Raw genomic sequence first — 12,880 nt, 5'->3', positions numbered from 1 at the left:
TGGCCACCATTCTAACTAACTGGTTTCCAACAAAATTGATCACTCTTACTCTGGCTGAATCTTTGCCTTGTGTCGTTCCACTGTATCAAAGGTCAGGACTTCGGATAGAGGACTGGTCTGGCGTATATGAAGCTGTGGGTTCACTGTCTAGCACCAGGGAAGGGAAATCAGATATGCTGTTGTAAGGCCCCCACGAATGGAGGACCTCACCCAAGCTTCGGGAATTCTCGGCCACCCATTAACTGTAAGACACCAAATTTGATGTAATCAGCAAGAGGCATATTTTAATCAGTATACTGAGGTCAAGACCTGTAGCCCACGCAGGGGCAATGGGGTTTGACCCCGGGGCTTTGGAGAAAGAGAGAATTTAAAGTCTAAAACCACAACTCGGGGGGGGGGGGACACAATCCAGGGGGAGTAAGGGAGGGCTATTGGAGAGCACCTGTGGAAAGTCCCAGCCCATTATTCAGTTTGTGACAGGGCACAAGGAACAGGCTATTCTCTAAGAGCCTATACGTAATCAGCCAAGTTCCTGGTATCCAGGATGTACGGGCACGCTGAGAACTCCCAACTCAAACCCTATTCAATCTACCTTATGGTCAGTTTTTAGTTCCTGGTACCCATAGCGCTTGGTCACGCTGTCTTGAACTCCCAGCTCTGAACTCTATTCAATCTATCATCTATTTTGTCTTGTGGATAGCTAGTTTCTTAGGACCCAGAACACAGAACAAGCTGATCTGCACTCTTGACTCCATCTGTGGAAGGTTTAAAAATTTTTAACTCTTTCACTGTGAAGGATATAGGAAGAAATGGGGTCTCTGCTGACCAGCAGAAGGGTGTACACAACCCAGTGATGAGCTGCCGCCACATGCAAAACACTGGTGTTCCCCCTGTAGACCTTTGAAAGGCCCACCTGAGGATGGCCTGATCAGGGCCAGCGTTTCTTATCATGTATGGGGGAAAAGCCACTAGATGCTGAGGCACACTCTTTGTTAGTCCCCAGCCAGCCTGCTTTTCTGCTGAAACAAACCATTCCTAGGGCTCACAAGGTAAAAGGTGCAGACTACCAAGCCAGAAAGCCAACCTTAGTTGAGTCCTCAGGACCTACATAGTGGAAGGAAAAATTTATGTCTCCAATAAATTGTTCTTTTACCTCTACTCCCAGGCCATGATGTGCTCACCCACTTCTACACGAACACACAAAATAAATAAAAACGTAACAAAAACTTAACAAACAAGCCCCCCAAACCACCCCATCCTCTCACGGAAAACTTAGCTGGACTCTGGAATTCATCTGTGAAGTTGATGGAAAACAAGGACACGCATTTTGTGGAGCTTCCTGGACAGGAGATTGGGGGTACACAAATCCCAGCTTTAGGCCTAGTCCCCAGAAATGTAGCCAGTCAGAAAGCAAACAATTTAGAAACATGAAGTCCGATTTCTGGGTGGAGATTATACTCTTAATTTTGAGATTCATCCGCGGAAAATACAATATTTTAAGACTTAAATCTGGCCATTCTATTACAAATGTGGTCGACGTCAATCACTCGACAGTAGATCTGACGCCTTCTGTAGGCCCTGCCTTCCAAGCAGAGTCCTGCCTTTCTCAGCCCTTGGTGCCTGGGCCCTGGGCATTCAATTTTCTGCCAATTGGCCTGGAAGGTGACCTAAGACGCGTAAGCTGGAAAGCGGGCCTGGAACTGTGCATCTAACTCCCACTGACGTTGGAGCCACGGAGGATGTGGGAATGGTACCTCTACAGCCAGACAACTCCGGGAGGAGCACACCCCACACAGCTTCCCCTAACACATACATACACACTGGGTACAAAATTCATAATCATCAGATACAAAGGAAAACTTAGACACAGGACGGGCTTCCCAAGGCCTCGGGCACCCGTCTGTGGTATCCATCCACTAAGCAGAAGATCCAGGCAGAGAGGCTTCAGAACCAGAATTAAGAGGGTCGGTCCATTCCAAATTCAAGGGTGAACTCTTTCGCCTTCTTCCAGAACATCTCCGGGTCCTGAGTCAGGAGGTCAGCAAGTTCCAAACGCACGGGCTCTTCCAGGTTTGGTCTACTCACCAGGATGTTGAGGGCCTCCAAGACTGAGGGAGAGGACAGAGAAGGGCATCAGGACCAGGGAGAACCATGGGAGGAGGTAAGGGATACTCATACCCAGATTCTCCTGAAGGCCCACAATCATCTTCAGGGTACCACAAGAGCATACCATCACTTAGGATGGTGCCACAGTCAAAGCAGGTGTCCCTCTCATTCTTGATGGGTGAGGTCAAAGCCCTGATTCGTGGATTAGTAGTTCTCCCTCGTCTTCTCTTTTTATACAGGGTCTTATTACGAAACCCAGGCTGCCCTCGAACCCAAGCTCCTCCAGCCCCGATGTACTAGGATTACCAACACATCCCACCACACCTGACCCATAGTGTTCAAACAACTATCTGCCATGCTTTAAAGAAGTGTCTCATGAGATAAGCCGTATTCTCCATTCTCACTTCCACTCTCTTTCTCTTTTTTACTTATTCTTCCCTCATACAATACATCCAGACTGCAGCCTCCCATCCCTCCCCTCGACCTAGTCCCCCCTACACACCTTCCCTCTCTCCCAGAGCCTCTGCTCCTCTGTTTTCCTTCAAAAAGTGTAGGCCTCCCCGTGATAGCAGCCAAACACAGCATAACAAGATGTAACCCAAACCCTCATATAAAGGTTGGAAGAAGCAACCTAGTAGGAGGAAAAGGATCCCATAAGCAGACAAAGGAGTCAGAGGCTCCCCCACTCCCGTTGTTAGGAGTCTCATAAAAACCCCAAGCCAAACAACCACAGCACACACCTGCAGAGGGCCTAGAGCAGACCCTTGCAGGTTCCGTGATTGAGGCTTCAGTCTCTGTGAGCCCGTCTGAGCTCTACCTAGTTGATGTCTGTGGACCATGTTCTCCTGGTGTCCTCGAACCTTCTGGCCCCTAAAATTCTTCCTTCATTTCTCCTGCAGGGTTCCCCTAGTTCTACCTAATCTTTGACTGTGGCTCTGTGCATCTGCTCCCATCAGCTACTGGAGGAAACCTCTGATGATGGCTGGGCTTGGCACTACTCGGCTAGATCTATGAGTCTTTCACTCTTATAAAGAGGCACTCTGGTTTTCGGTTTTCTGTTTAATATTTTAGTGTGTGTGCCCCCAGTGTGTGCAGATGCTCTTGGAGGCCAGAACAAGGAGCTGGATTCCCTAGAGCTGGAGTTACAGGGAGTTGTGAGGAACCTGACGTGGGGGCTGGGAACTGAGCTGTCTCCGGCAAGGGCAGTGATCAGTAATTTATAAGCCATCTTTCAAACACCCTGGTTTTCTGTTAGACTTGGATTTCAAAGAAACCTTTATTTGGGGTAAAGGGGTTCTGAACTGAAAGAATGAACACCACTCCTGCCTCAGTGGCATTTAATCTTTCTCAGCTGCTGTTGGGAACCTGAGGAGGCGGCATCCAACCCTTTTAGGCATGTGCACAACGTCTATGCCCTCATTTACAGCTCTAGTGAAGAGAGCATCACAGCCCCCCCAGGGGGCTCATCCAAGACCCACTTCTTGTGTCTCCCTCAACCCCAAGGATCCTTGTTCCCCTGGATTAAGAATCTTGAGCAGGCCAGATACAGGCTGGCACCCAGGCTGAGTCTACAGACTTTAGAACTTTACTGTCCAACATGGTCACCACTTCCTACATGCTATTTAAGTTTAAATTCATGAAGTTCAGTACAATTAAGAATTCAGTTCCTGTTTCAGGTGGACTACGATGTTAGTCACTTACTGGAGACATACCCAACATTTCCAGCACCAGGAAAAGTTCTGTTACTGCTTTGTTGGGGGTTTTCACCTTGGGGCTCAACACAAAATTATAAGCTTACTTAAAGATCTTTATTTTTGCCTTTTGGGGGTGTGTGGCTTAGTCATACAGTCCTCAAGCATGGATACTGCAGCAGTATCCTTTTACAGTATCCAGAGGCTTGCTACATGCCCTAGGGTTTCCGTGACTATGATGAAAGACCATACCATAGACGAGGGCTTATTTAGCTTACGACTCTTCAGATCACACTCTATCACTGAGGGAAGTCGGGACAGGAGCTGAAGCAGAGTCTACAAAGGAGCACTGCTTGCTTACTTGCTCCACATTGCCCACTTTCCTACGCAACTCAGAACCAGCTGCCCAGAGTTGGCACCGCCCACAGTGGGCGGGCCTTCTCACAGCAATCTTTAATCAAGAAACCGCCAGACAGACTTACCAACACGCTGATCTTATGGAGGCATTTTTCTCAATGGGGAGTCCCTCTTCCCAAATGATTCTAGCTCGGGTTAGGCTAATATAAAACTAACCAACACACTGCACCTCCTAGATTTAGCCACGATCTGCCCCTCAGCACCTGTAGGTCCTTCACCTAAGCTTCAGTGTCTCGGTTTATTACACCAGGCTAATGGTAACACCATCTCACAGGATGAGATGAAGGTCCTCTTATTCCCAACTCTTCCCTCTGCAGCCAAGCGCTAGCGCTCTCGCGCCCTCTCCTCCCTCCTCCCTCCTCCCTCCTCCCTCCTCCCTCCTCCCTCCTCCCTCCTCCCTCCTCCCTCCTCCCTCCTCCCTCCTCCCTCCTCCCTCCTCCCTCCTCCCCCTCCCCCTCCCCCTCCCTCTCCTCCCTCTCCCTCTCCCTCTCCTCCCTCTCCCTCTCCTCCCTCTCCCCCTCCCCCTCCCCCTCTCCCTGTCTGTCTCTCTCTGTTCCTCCGTCTCCCCCTCCCCCTCCCCCTCCCCCTCCCCTTCCCCCTCCCTCTCCCTCTCCTCCCTCTCCCTCTCCTCCCTCTCCCCCTCCCCTCCCCCCTCCCCCTCTCCCTGTCTGTCTCTCTCTGTTCCTCCATCTCCCCCTCCCCCTCCCCCTCCCCCTCCCCCTCTCCCTGTCTGTCTCTCTCTCTCTGTTCCTCCGTCTCCCCCCACCCCACCCCACCCCCGTCTCTGACAGACACACACAGACAAACACAGACACACACACCATGGCTAAGTGTCTCAATTACGGCTTACGAGAATGTGCCGGCCATCCAGTGTCTCAGGAAGCATCTTTCCATCCAACGGGGGTTCATCTCACACTAACATTTTTATCACTCTGACTTATTTATTTTTTAAATACATTTACTGGAGATGGGTAGATAGCTCATCAGTTAACAGTACTGGTTTCTCTTTAGACGAACTGCATTTGATATCCAGCACCCACCTTGCAAATGTCCATAACTCAAGTCCCAGGGTGCTTTACAGGCACTAGACATGCACATACATGCAGACAAAAAATCCTTACATATTAAATGAATGTTTAAAATTTTTGTATATGCCTTTTAAATTTTTATAGATGAGTATTTCGCCTGCATGCATATGTGTGCATCATGTGCATGCATTACTCTCGATGGCCAGAAGAGGGCACTGGAGGGTACTGAATCTCCTGCAACTGGAAATACAGATCGCACTGAGACTGTGTGTGTGTGCGTGTGTGCATGTGTGCGTGAGAGAGAGAGAGAGAGAGAGAGAGAGAGAGAGAGAGAGAGAGAGTGTGAGAGAGATAGAGAGAGAGAGCATGTGGAGACACATGGATGCCACAGATATCGTGGAGAGGGCAGAGGACAACCTGTGTGAGTGGGTCCAATGGCTCCACTGTGGGATCTGTGGAGCACACCAGGTTAGGCTTGCTCAGTGAGCCTTTTCACCAGCTCAATCATCTTGCCCTTGAAGATGACTTTGAACTTCTGACCCTCCTACTTCCAATTCCCAAGTGTTGAGATCCCAAGTGTGGGTGATCACACTCAGTTTATGTGGAGTGACTGAACCTAAGACCTTATGTTTATAAGGTCTTATAAGCACCAAATTACACCCTGAGTTACACCCACTTCCCTGTCTCTTCTCTTTTAAGCCTTTAAATCAAAATAAGTCCACGACAACCCTATCCAATAGCCCCCTTCTCCATGGGTCCCCCTTCTGGGCAAGGCTCACCCTACCTTGATAGGTCTTGGTGTAAGGCTTCCAGTTCTCAGTGCTGATGAGGGGCAGACACACCAGTCCATCCTCACTGATATTGGGGTGGTAGATCTTGGTGGTGAATCTCAACGTGGGAGGCTTAAGTGGATACTCCCTGGGGAAATCAATCCGCAGACTAAAGGCCTTGAGTCGATAGGGAAGCTGGTCCTGATCAAAGAGAAGCGACTGAGGTCTGTTCTGATGGTACAACTCCCTGAAAGACAGCTTTCCTCCAAAAGCTTTGATCTGGCCTTTCCTTCTTCCCCCATCCCAGGGTCCTAGGTGGCCTCTGCTACCAGGGATATGAGCCTTAGGAATTAGATGGAGGACAGACTCACACAAAAGCACCGTGTCAGAAAATCTGACCTTGCGTTTTGCTCTCTTGCCATGAGTGAGCCACCTCCCATCCCTGAATCTCAGACTCCTCAATCTGAAAAATGGGGCAGAAACCCAGAAAAGCACACAGACAGCCTTGGTTAAGCTCAGTAGGTCATAACACAAAACAAAGAGGTGTGTGAGAAAGGAAGAGAAGACAGGCATGAGAGCAACCAGTGTGTGAATAATATAGGTATGAAATCATCAAAAAACAAATTTACTAATTAAAAATGCAGATGCTGTGGGGAACCAGAATGCAACTCTCCAAAAATTAAAATATGATCCATCAATTTCATTTTGGGATATATTCCTCAAATAATTTTTTTCTTTTCCTTTTTAAATTTAATTCCTTTTTCACTGGCCCCCTCCCTTCACGGTCACCCCTCCCAAAATCCTTCCTCCATTCTTTCTCCCCCAAAGAACATTTTTAAATATTGATTTTATGTGTATGAATGCCTGCATGTGGCGCATGCCTTTAATCCCAGCACTTGGGAGGCAGAGGCAGGTGGATTTCTGAGTTCAAGGCCAGCCTGGTCTACAGAGTGAGTTCTAGGACAGCCAGGGCTACACAGAGAAACCCTGTCTTGAAAAAAACCAAAAACAAAACAAAAAAAATTGGTAGGGTCTCTTAAGCAAGTAACTGGATCTCTCTGTGCTTCCTTACACTGGTAACAGTAGACGTCTTCACAGGACTTAGTTGAGAATAATCGTCATTTTACTTCAAAGGCTTAGAAAGGTATGGCAGCACAGACATGTGCCAGCTACTATTGATAAGTATGAAAGCCATGAATCTCAGCATCTCCATCTTCCGATAAGGACACTGTAGTTCAGTGTCTAAGTGATGCCCAGGCCTCTGTGAGTATGTTGAAATGGAAACATGGTACTTGTTTGACTCTACAACCCACACATGACCACTACTCCATGCTCTCTGAGAACATTCCAGTGGGTGGAGATGCAGCTCAGTTGGCAGAGTGTTTAACTAGCATGGACAAAGCCCTGGGATCAGTTCCCAGCACCACAGAAAACAGGGTGTGATGGCGCACACGTGTAACCCCAGCACTTGGGTGGTAGATAAAGGCAATGTTTTTCTTAGCTATTTAGGAAGTTTGAGGCTAGCCTGGGATACATTAGACCCTATAAGAAGAAGAGGAAAGGGGAGAGGAGAAGAGACCAGAATGATCCAACACAGAGATCAGGGTCCTTTAGGCTGAGGCCAAAGCTCCAAGTCCTTTGAGACTGTCCATTATTGAAAACACAGGGTTGGGGCTGGAGAGATGGCTCAGCAGTTAAGAGCACTGACTGTTCCTCCAGAGGTCCTAAGTTCAATTCCCAGCAACCACATGGTGGCTCACAACCATCTGTAATTGTAGGCCAATGTCCCAACTCGGCAGGCCAAGACGCACGCACCAGCCGATCTGACACGGCTGGCCAAGATGGCACCTGCCTAGGCCTCTGGTAGTAACTACCAGTGCACTGCGCATGCGCAATTCAATTTGGCTCCAACCCCTCCCGAATGGGGTATGCTAATTAAGTACCACATTCTGACCAATCACCCCCTCCCAGGAGGGATATGCTGATGTGGTATGCTAATGAAGCACTGCAATTTGACCAATCATGCACCTCCATGAATCCGGTTTGTCGCATCTTCCTTGCTGATCTAGCGGGGGCGCGACATGTAATGGGATCTGGCGCCCTCTTCTGGTGTGTCTGAAGACAGCGACAGTGCACTCATCAGGTCCTCACCTTTACCACGTGGCCTCCTTTGTTTTTTGATTCTGTTCATCTCCTCAATCTTCTGTGTTGGGCTTGGAAGCTACAAGTCTGAAGGAGGGTGTCCTCTCGTGTCTAAAGTCTTTGTTGTACTCATTAGTCTGACTGGACTTAGAAGCAATTGGTCTAGAGACAGATTCTTCTGCACACCATAGCCTCCAGGAAGAGATCTTAGGCCTGACCCTCTCTGCCCATGCTAACCTAAGTCTCCAAAGGGTCCCCATGGACACTCACTGGCAGCAGGAGCATATGCCACACCAGCACATTGGCATCATCGCTAGACAGTTGGCGCAGGTATGGCGGAAGCTCCTTCGAAAGATCCTTCAGCTCCTGTGGGAATCACATCAAGGGGAGTAAGTCAAGTGCTCATAAATCCAGCCCCGAAGCAAGCCTGAACAGGCTATCCTAAGAGCAGAAAAGAGAAAGGTCAGAGCCCCAACTTAGGGAGTGCTCAGCTGGTGTGAGACCCAGTGCTGAGTGATGTGAATTACCTGATTTCAGCCTCGCCACAATGCTGTAGGCCCCAGTGCAAGGATTAGGTGATCTCAAATATTAAGAACTCCAGGGAGTTATCCCAGGAGCCTTCTTTCTGAAGGCAAGGTACTCTGTCCTCTTGCCCTTTTTCTAGAAAACTCACCGAGTCCTATTTCATCCCTCTCTCTTCAGTAATGTCTGAGTTTCCAGCACAATACGCACTGGCAGAGTGAACGACAAGGACAGCACACTGCACTACCTCAGGGGTAAAGGACTGACCCAGGCTTCCCAGGTGAGGAATCTACACATCACACATGGTAACCAGGGGGCTAGAGTGACTCACCTTCTCAGAAATGTGGCTTAATCACTTGTGCATCCCTAAGTTCTCTCAAGAGCAGTTTACTGAACACCCTCCGCTGACCCTTGACTAAGGCAGGGTGCGGCCCTCAAGAACATCTTTGGAATAATGGTAGAAACATGAATAGTGTGGATGGGCACGAAGCCAGGAAGGAGGGAGGCGGGAACACTTCGCAGAGCCTATGTGCTGTGAGATGGGTCTTGGAAGAGTAGGTACGAGTCCACCAGGTAGCAAAGCAGAGCTGAGGCAGAGGTCCTAGACGGGACCAGCATGTGCAGGTCCCCCATGGCATAGTTATTACAGGAAAAGGGCCTTATGGCTAAGTACATTTGAGAAAGCTAAGCTAAATGGCTTCTTCACTGCAGACCAACCCAAAGGTTTGGGGGTTGGTTTGGTTATTGAAATAGTGTGGATGGGACCAAGAACCTTGAGCAAGCAAGGTGGTACCCTGAACCACAGCCCCAGCACACCCAGAATCCCCAGTATACCATGGTGCAAGGGACTTCCCCCCACAGGACTCCAGATCTTCTCATTTTGAGAAAGGGGTGGTGGTTTGAAAAATGTTCACATATTCAAGGCAGCTCTGGGGAAAATGAACAGATACACACTAGTGGTTTTCATCCAGGGATGTGTTTGCCCACCAGGGTGTCTGCCAATATCTAGAAACATTTTCTACTGTCACAAATGGGGTGACTGCTGCCACAATTCAGCGGGTAAAGTCCAGAGATACTGATGAAACATCCTACAAAGAATGACCTAGTCCCAAATGTCAACAGAGATGAAGTTGAAAAAGTCTTGTGTACACACAGGCAGAAAGTTCCCCTAAGCCAGGGGCTTGGGAGTGGGGTCCTTCACTGCTGCACATCATCTGTACTTCATCTCCCAAGTATATAAACTCCCCACACTCCCTTTTATCTCTAAGCCTATCTTCCATATGCAATCACACTAACCAATTGCTTCCCGTGCCTTCTATGTACAGCCACGACCATTCACTTGCCTAGTCTATCTCACCACAAGCACAACGTGTGCTATAGCTCGAGCAAGAACAAAGGCTTGGGTATAACACAGATCTTGAATGGGAATTTCCTGGACTGAAGATGCAGCTCAGTTGGTAGAGTGTTCACCTAGCATGCACAAAGCCCTGGGTTCAATCCCCAGCACTGCACAAAACTTGATGAAGTGGTGCACATCTATGATCCCAGGTCTTAGGGGATAATATGGAGGCAGAAGAATCAAGCGATTAAAGGCTGGGCTGGTGAGATGGCTCAGCAGTTAGGTGCACTCGTTGATCTGCCAGAGGACCTGGGTTCGATTCCTAGCATCCACTTGGTGACTGACAACTGTCTCTAGCTCCAGTTCCAGAGGATCTGATACCCTCATTTGCTTCTGTTAGGCATGCAGGTAGTTAACAGATATACACATTAAATTAAATGATTTAAAAAAGAAATTAAAGGCCATTGTCAGCTACATATCTAGTTTAAGGCCAACTTGAACAACACAAAATTGTATTAAAAAAATACAGAAGGGGAATTTTCTCTTTTACCACCCGGTAAGAGATTTTTTGGATTTTTTTGTTTTGATGAATCCTGACTGAATTTCCCATGACTGCTGAAACCCAAGCTGGGACACACAGCTCCTCCCAACGCCTGCTAGTAAGTCACCTGACTTAGGAGAATTGAAAGTGAAGACAAACAGGCCGTTAAAAGCCTGTGAGTTAGACTCTTAGTCTGGGGCTCAAATTCCAGCCCCATTACTTCTGCAGAATATGGCTGGTCAGCCATGTTACTTTCCCTGATGTCTCAGTTTCCTCTTCCGTGAAATGGGAAGACACAGTTATCCCACAGTTGTTGCAAGAGTTAGATTAAAACAAACTGCCTGGCGCTGAGGATTCCGGAGCAACAAAAACCAGTTACTTTTTAGCCCTGAGGTAGCAGTTGCCCTCTGTCCCATTTTGTACCAGCCTGAAACCAATAGATTTTAATTCTGATTTGGGTCTGCTCTAGACTTCTCCATCTTAAAAGAATTTTCTATTTGAAAGATGAGGCCAGCAACCATCCCTCCTGTCTCCTGAGGAAGCCTTCCTCTCAATTCTGCAGACTAGAAGGGCGTCTTGGGGAGACTCAAAGCCTGGGGGTGCCAGCACCAGCTCACCAGCATTTCTCCTCCACAATCTCCAATCCTGGCTCCGTTCAGCCCTCTAAACATTCCCAAGTAAACTGCCCTCTTTCCATTCTTTCAGATAGTACCAAATAGTGTTCCACATAGAAATGAACAAGATTTTTGTTCCTTTTCTGCCCCTGCCGCCTGGCACTGAGCTAGTACAAAGTAGGCGTTTAGCATCTGTCTCGAGTAACCTACTCAGGGCATAAAATGTTACTTCTCATCCAGGGACTGTTCTGTACACTTTGATTCCAGGGTCTACCCCAATGTCCTACAGCATCTCTGGCTTCTGAGGCCTCGGGTAAGGTAGGTATCAAATTATGGGTGTATCCACTAGGCGGCGCAACAGAGCCCCTCCCGTGCCTGAGATAAGCTCCACTAATAAATTGTCAGCAGAATTGAAACTGAAACCAGTTTGGAAAGCTCGTTCATTCTAGCTTCCAGTACAACTCGGGAAGCTGATGACAACTTTTTTGTTTCCAGTCTCTCTCAATCAGTCCCTCTCCCTCCCTCCCCCCTCCCTCTCTCTCTCCCTCCCTCCCCCTCCCCCTCCCTCCCCCTCCCTCCCTCCCTCCCTCCCTCCCTCCCTCCCTCCCTCCCCCTCTCTCTCTCTCTCTCTCTCTCTCTCTCTCTCTCTCTCTCTCTCTCTCTCTCTCTCTCTCTCTCTCTCTCTCTTTCTCTCTCGCACACGCGCGTGCGCACACACGCACACACAAACACACACACACCGCCTCCCTCCTCCTACTCTTTCATTGGGAGAAGGTGAGGATGCCTGGGTTTCAGCCAGCCCTGGTAAGCAAATAAACAAAGGCGCTCAGAGAGCTGGGGTAGGGGGGTAGGGCATGGCGGGGAGGGGCCCAAGAAAAGGGTCATCCTACATAGTCTTACTTTTGCCACTCGCTTGCTGGCTGTCATCTCGAGTTGGAGCGTGGGGCACCAGCAGACTCCTGCGGGACGCCGATCTCTGAACTGCAACTCCTGAGCCCCGCCCACGCTCCGCTCCACCCACACGGATTCTAGCGGCAAAGACCTGCTCCCCACCCCTTCGGTGGCTACCTGGAGGCGGCGGTCGAGTGCCCAGCTTGATGGTCTTGGGTCTCAGGAACTCGTGCTCTTTGCAGATCGGAGACTACATCCGTGGAGCGCACTGCTCCTTTTGGTTCCTGCATCTTGCGGGGTACATCTGGCAGAAGCCGGAATGGGATTCATCTCCAGCCTCTGTCAGCTCCCCCGACGCCCGAAGTACTGATGAGATACTCTGGATGCAAAGTAGCTCTGCTGCAGGGCTCTCTGCGACCTCCGCAATGGGATTGTGGACCTAACCCCCACCTCTAGAGAAATTCTCAGAGTCCTGGGCCAAGTCATTTTGCTTTTGTGGGTCCAGTGCCCCATCCTAAGGGGGGGGGGCGGTCAGTGTAGACTTTATGCCCTCCAAAGATCGCTCCCTTAGCTGTGTGGGATCTTGAGTGGTACAGTCCAGCAGAAGGGCAGAGACGCAGCGACGGATGCTTCTTTTAGGTTGCTTGGTGACGAGCACCACTAGAGGACGATGTTGGACTCATTCACTTTTGGTTTGGGGCGTTCTGTCGACCTCAAGTCTTTGACTCTGCAGGATACATGGAAAGTGTTCGCTGTGTGGCAGTGTGGGAAAACGATGGGTAGCTGAAGCCTCGAGATAGATTTCAGGATCCTACTATA

General features: G+C 49.2%; 1 protein-coding gene across 2 annotated transcripts; it reads right to left on the bottom strand.

Annotated features, from left to right (window-relative positions):
- Positions 1-257: 257 nt before the first annotated feature.
- On the bottom strand, positions 258-12,182 carry Ube2l6 (ubiquitin conjugating enzyme E2 L6). Of its 2 annotated transcripts, none has more exons than XM_076928982.1 (4): positions 12,071-12,182; positions 8,425-8,520; positions 6,027-6,160; positions 258-2,108 (listed from the first exon to the last, which is right to left on the bottom strand). In XM_076928982.1, the coding sequence occupies exons 2-4, from the start codon at positions 8,463-8,465 to the stop codon at positions 1,957-1,959; spliced, it is 327 nt and encodes a 108-aa protein (XP_076785097.1). In that variant the 5' UTR covers positions 8,466-8,520; positions 12,071-12,182; the 3' UTR covers positions 258-1,956. The 2 variants fall into 2 exon arrangements, with proteins under 2 accessions (XP_076785097.1, XP_034349755.1); XM_034493864.2 differs by having other exon boundaries at positions 6,027-6,213; positions 12,071-12,176.
- Positions 12,183-12,880: the final 698 nt, after the last annotated feature.

This window comes from Arvicanthis niloticus, chromosome 2, assembly GCF_011762505.2.
Source record: "Arvicanthis niloticus isolate mArvNil1 chromosome 2, mArvNil1.pat.X, whole genome shotgun sequence".
Lineage (NCBI taxonomy): Eukaryota > Metazoa > Chordata > Mammalia > Rodentia > Muridae > Arvicanthis > Arvicanthis niloticus.
Note: the sequence above shows the minus strand (reverse complement) of the source record. Positions and strands in the feature narration are given on the sequence as shown.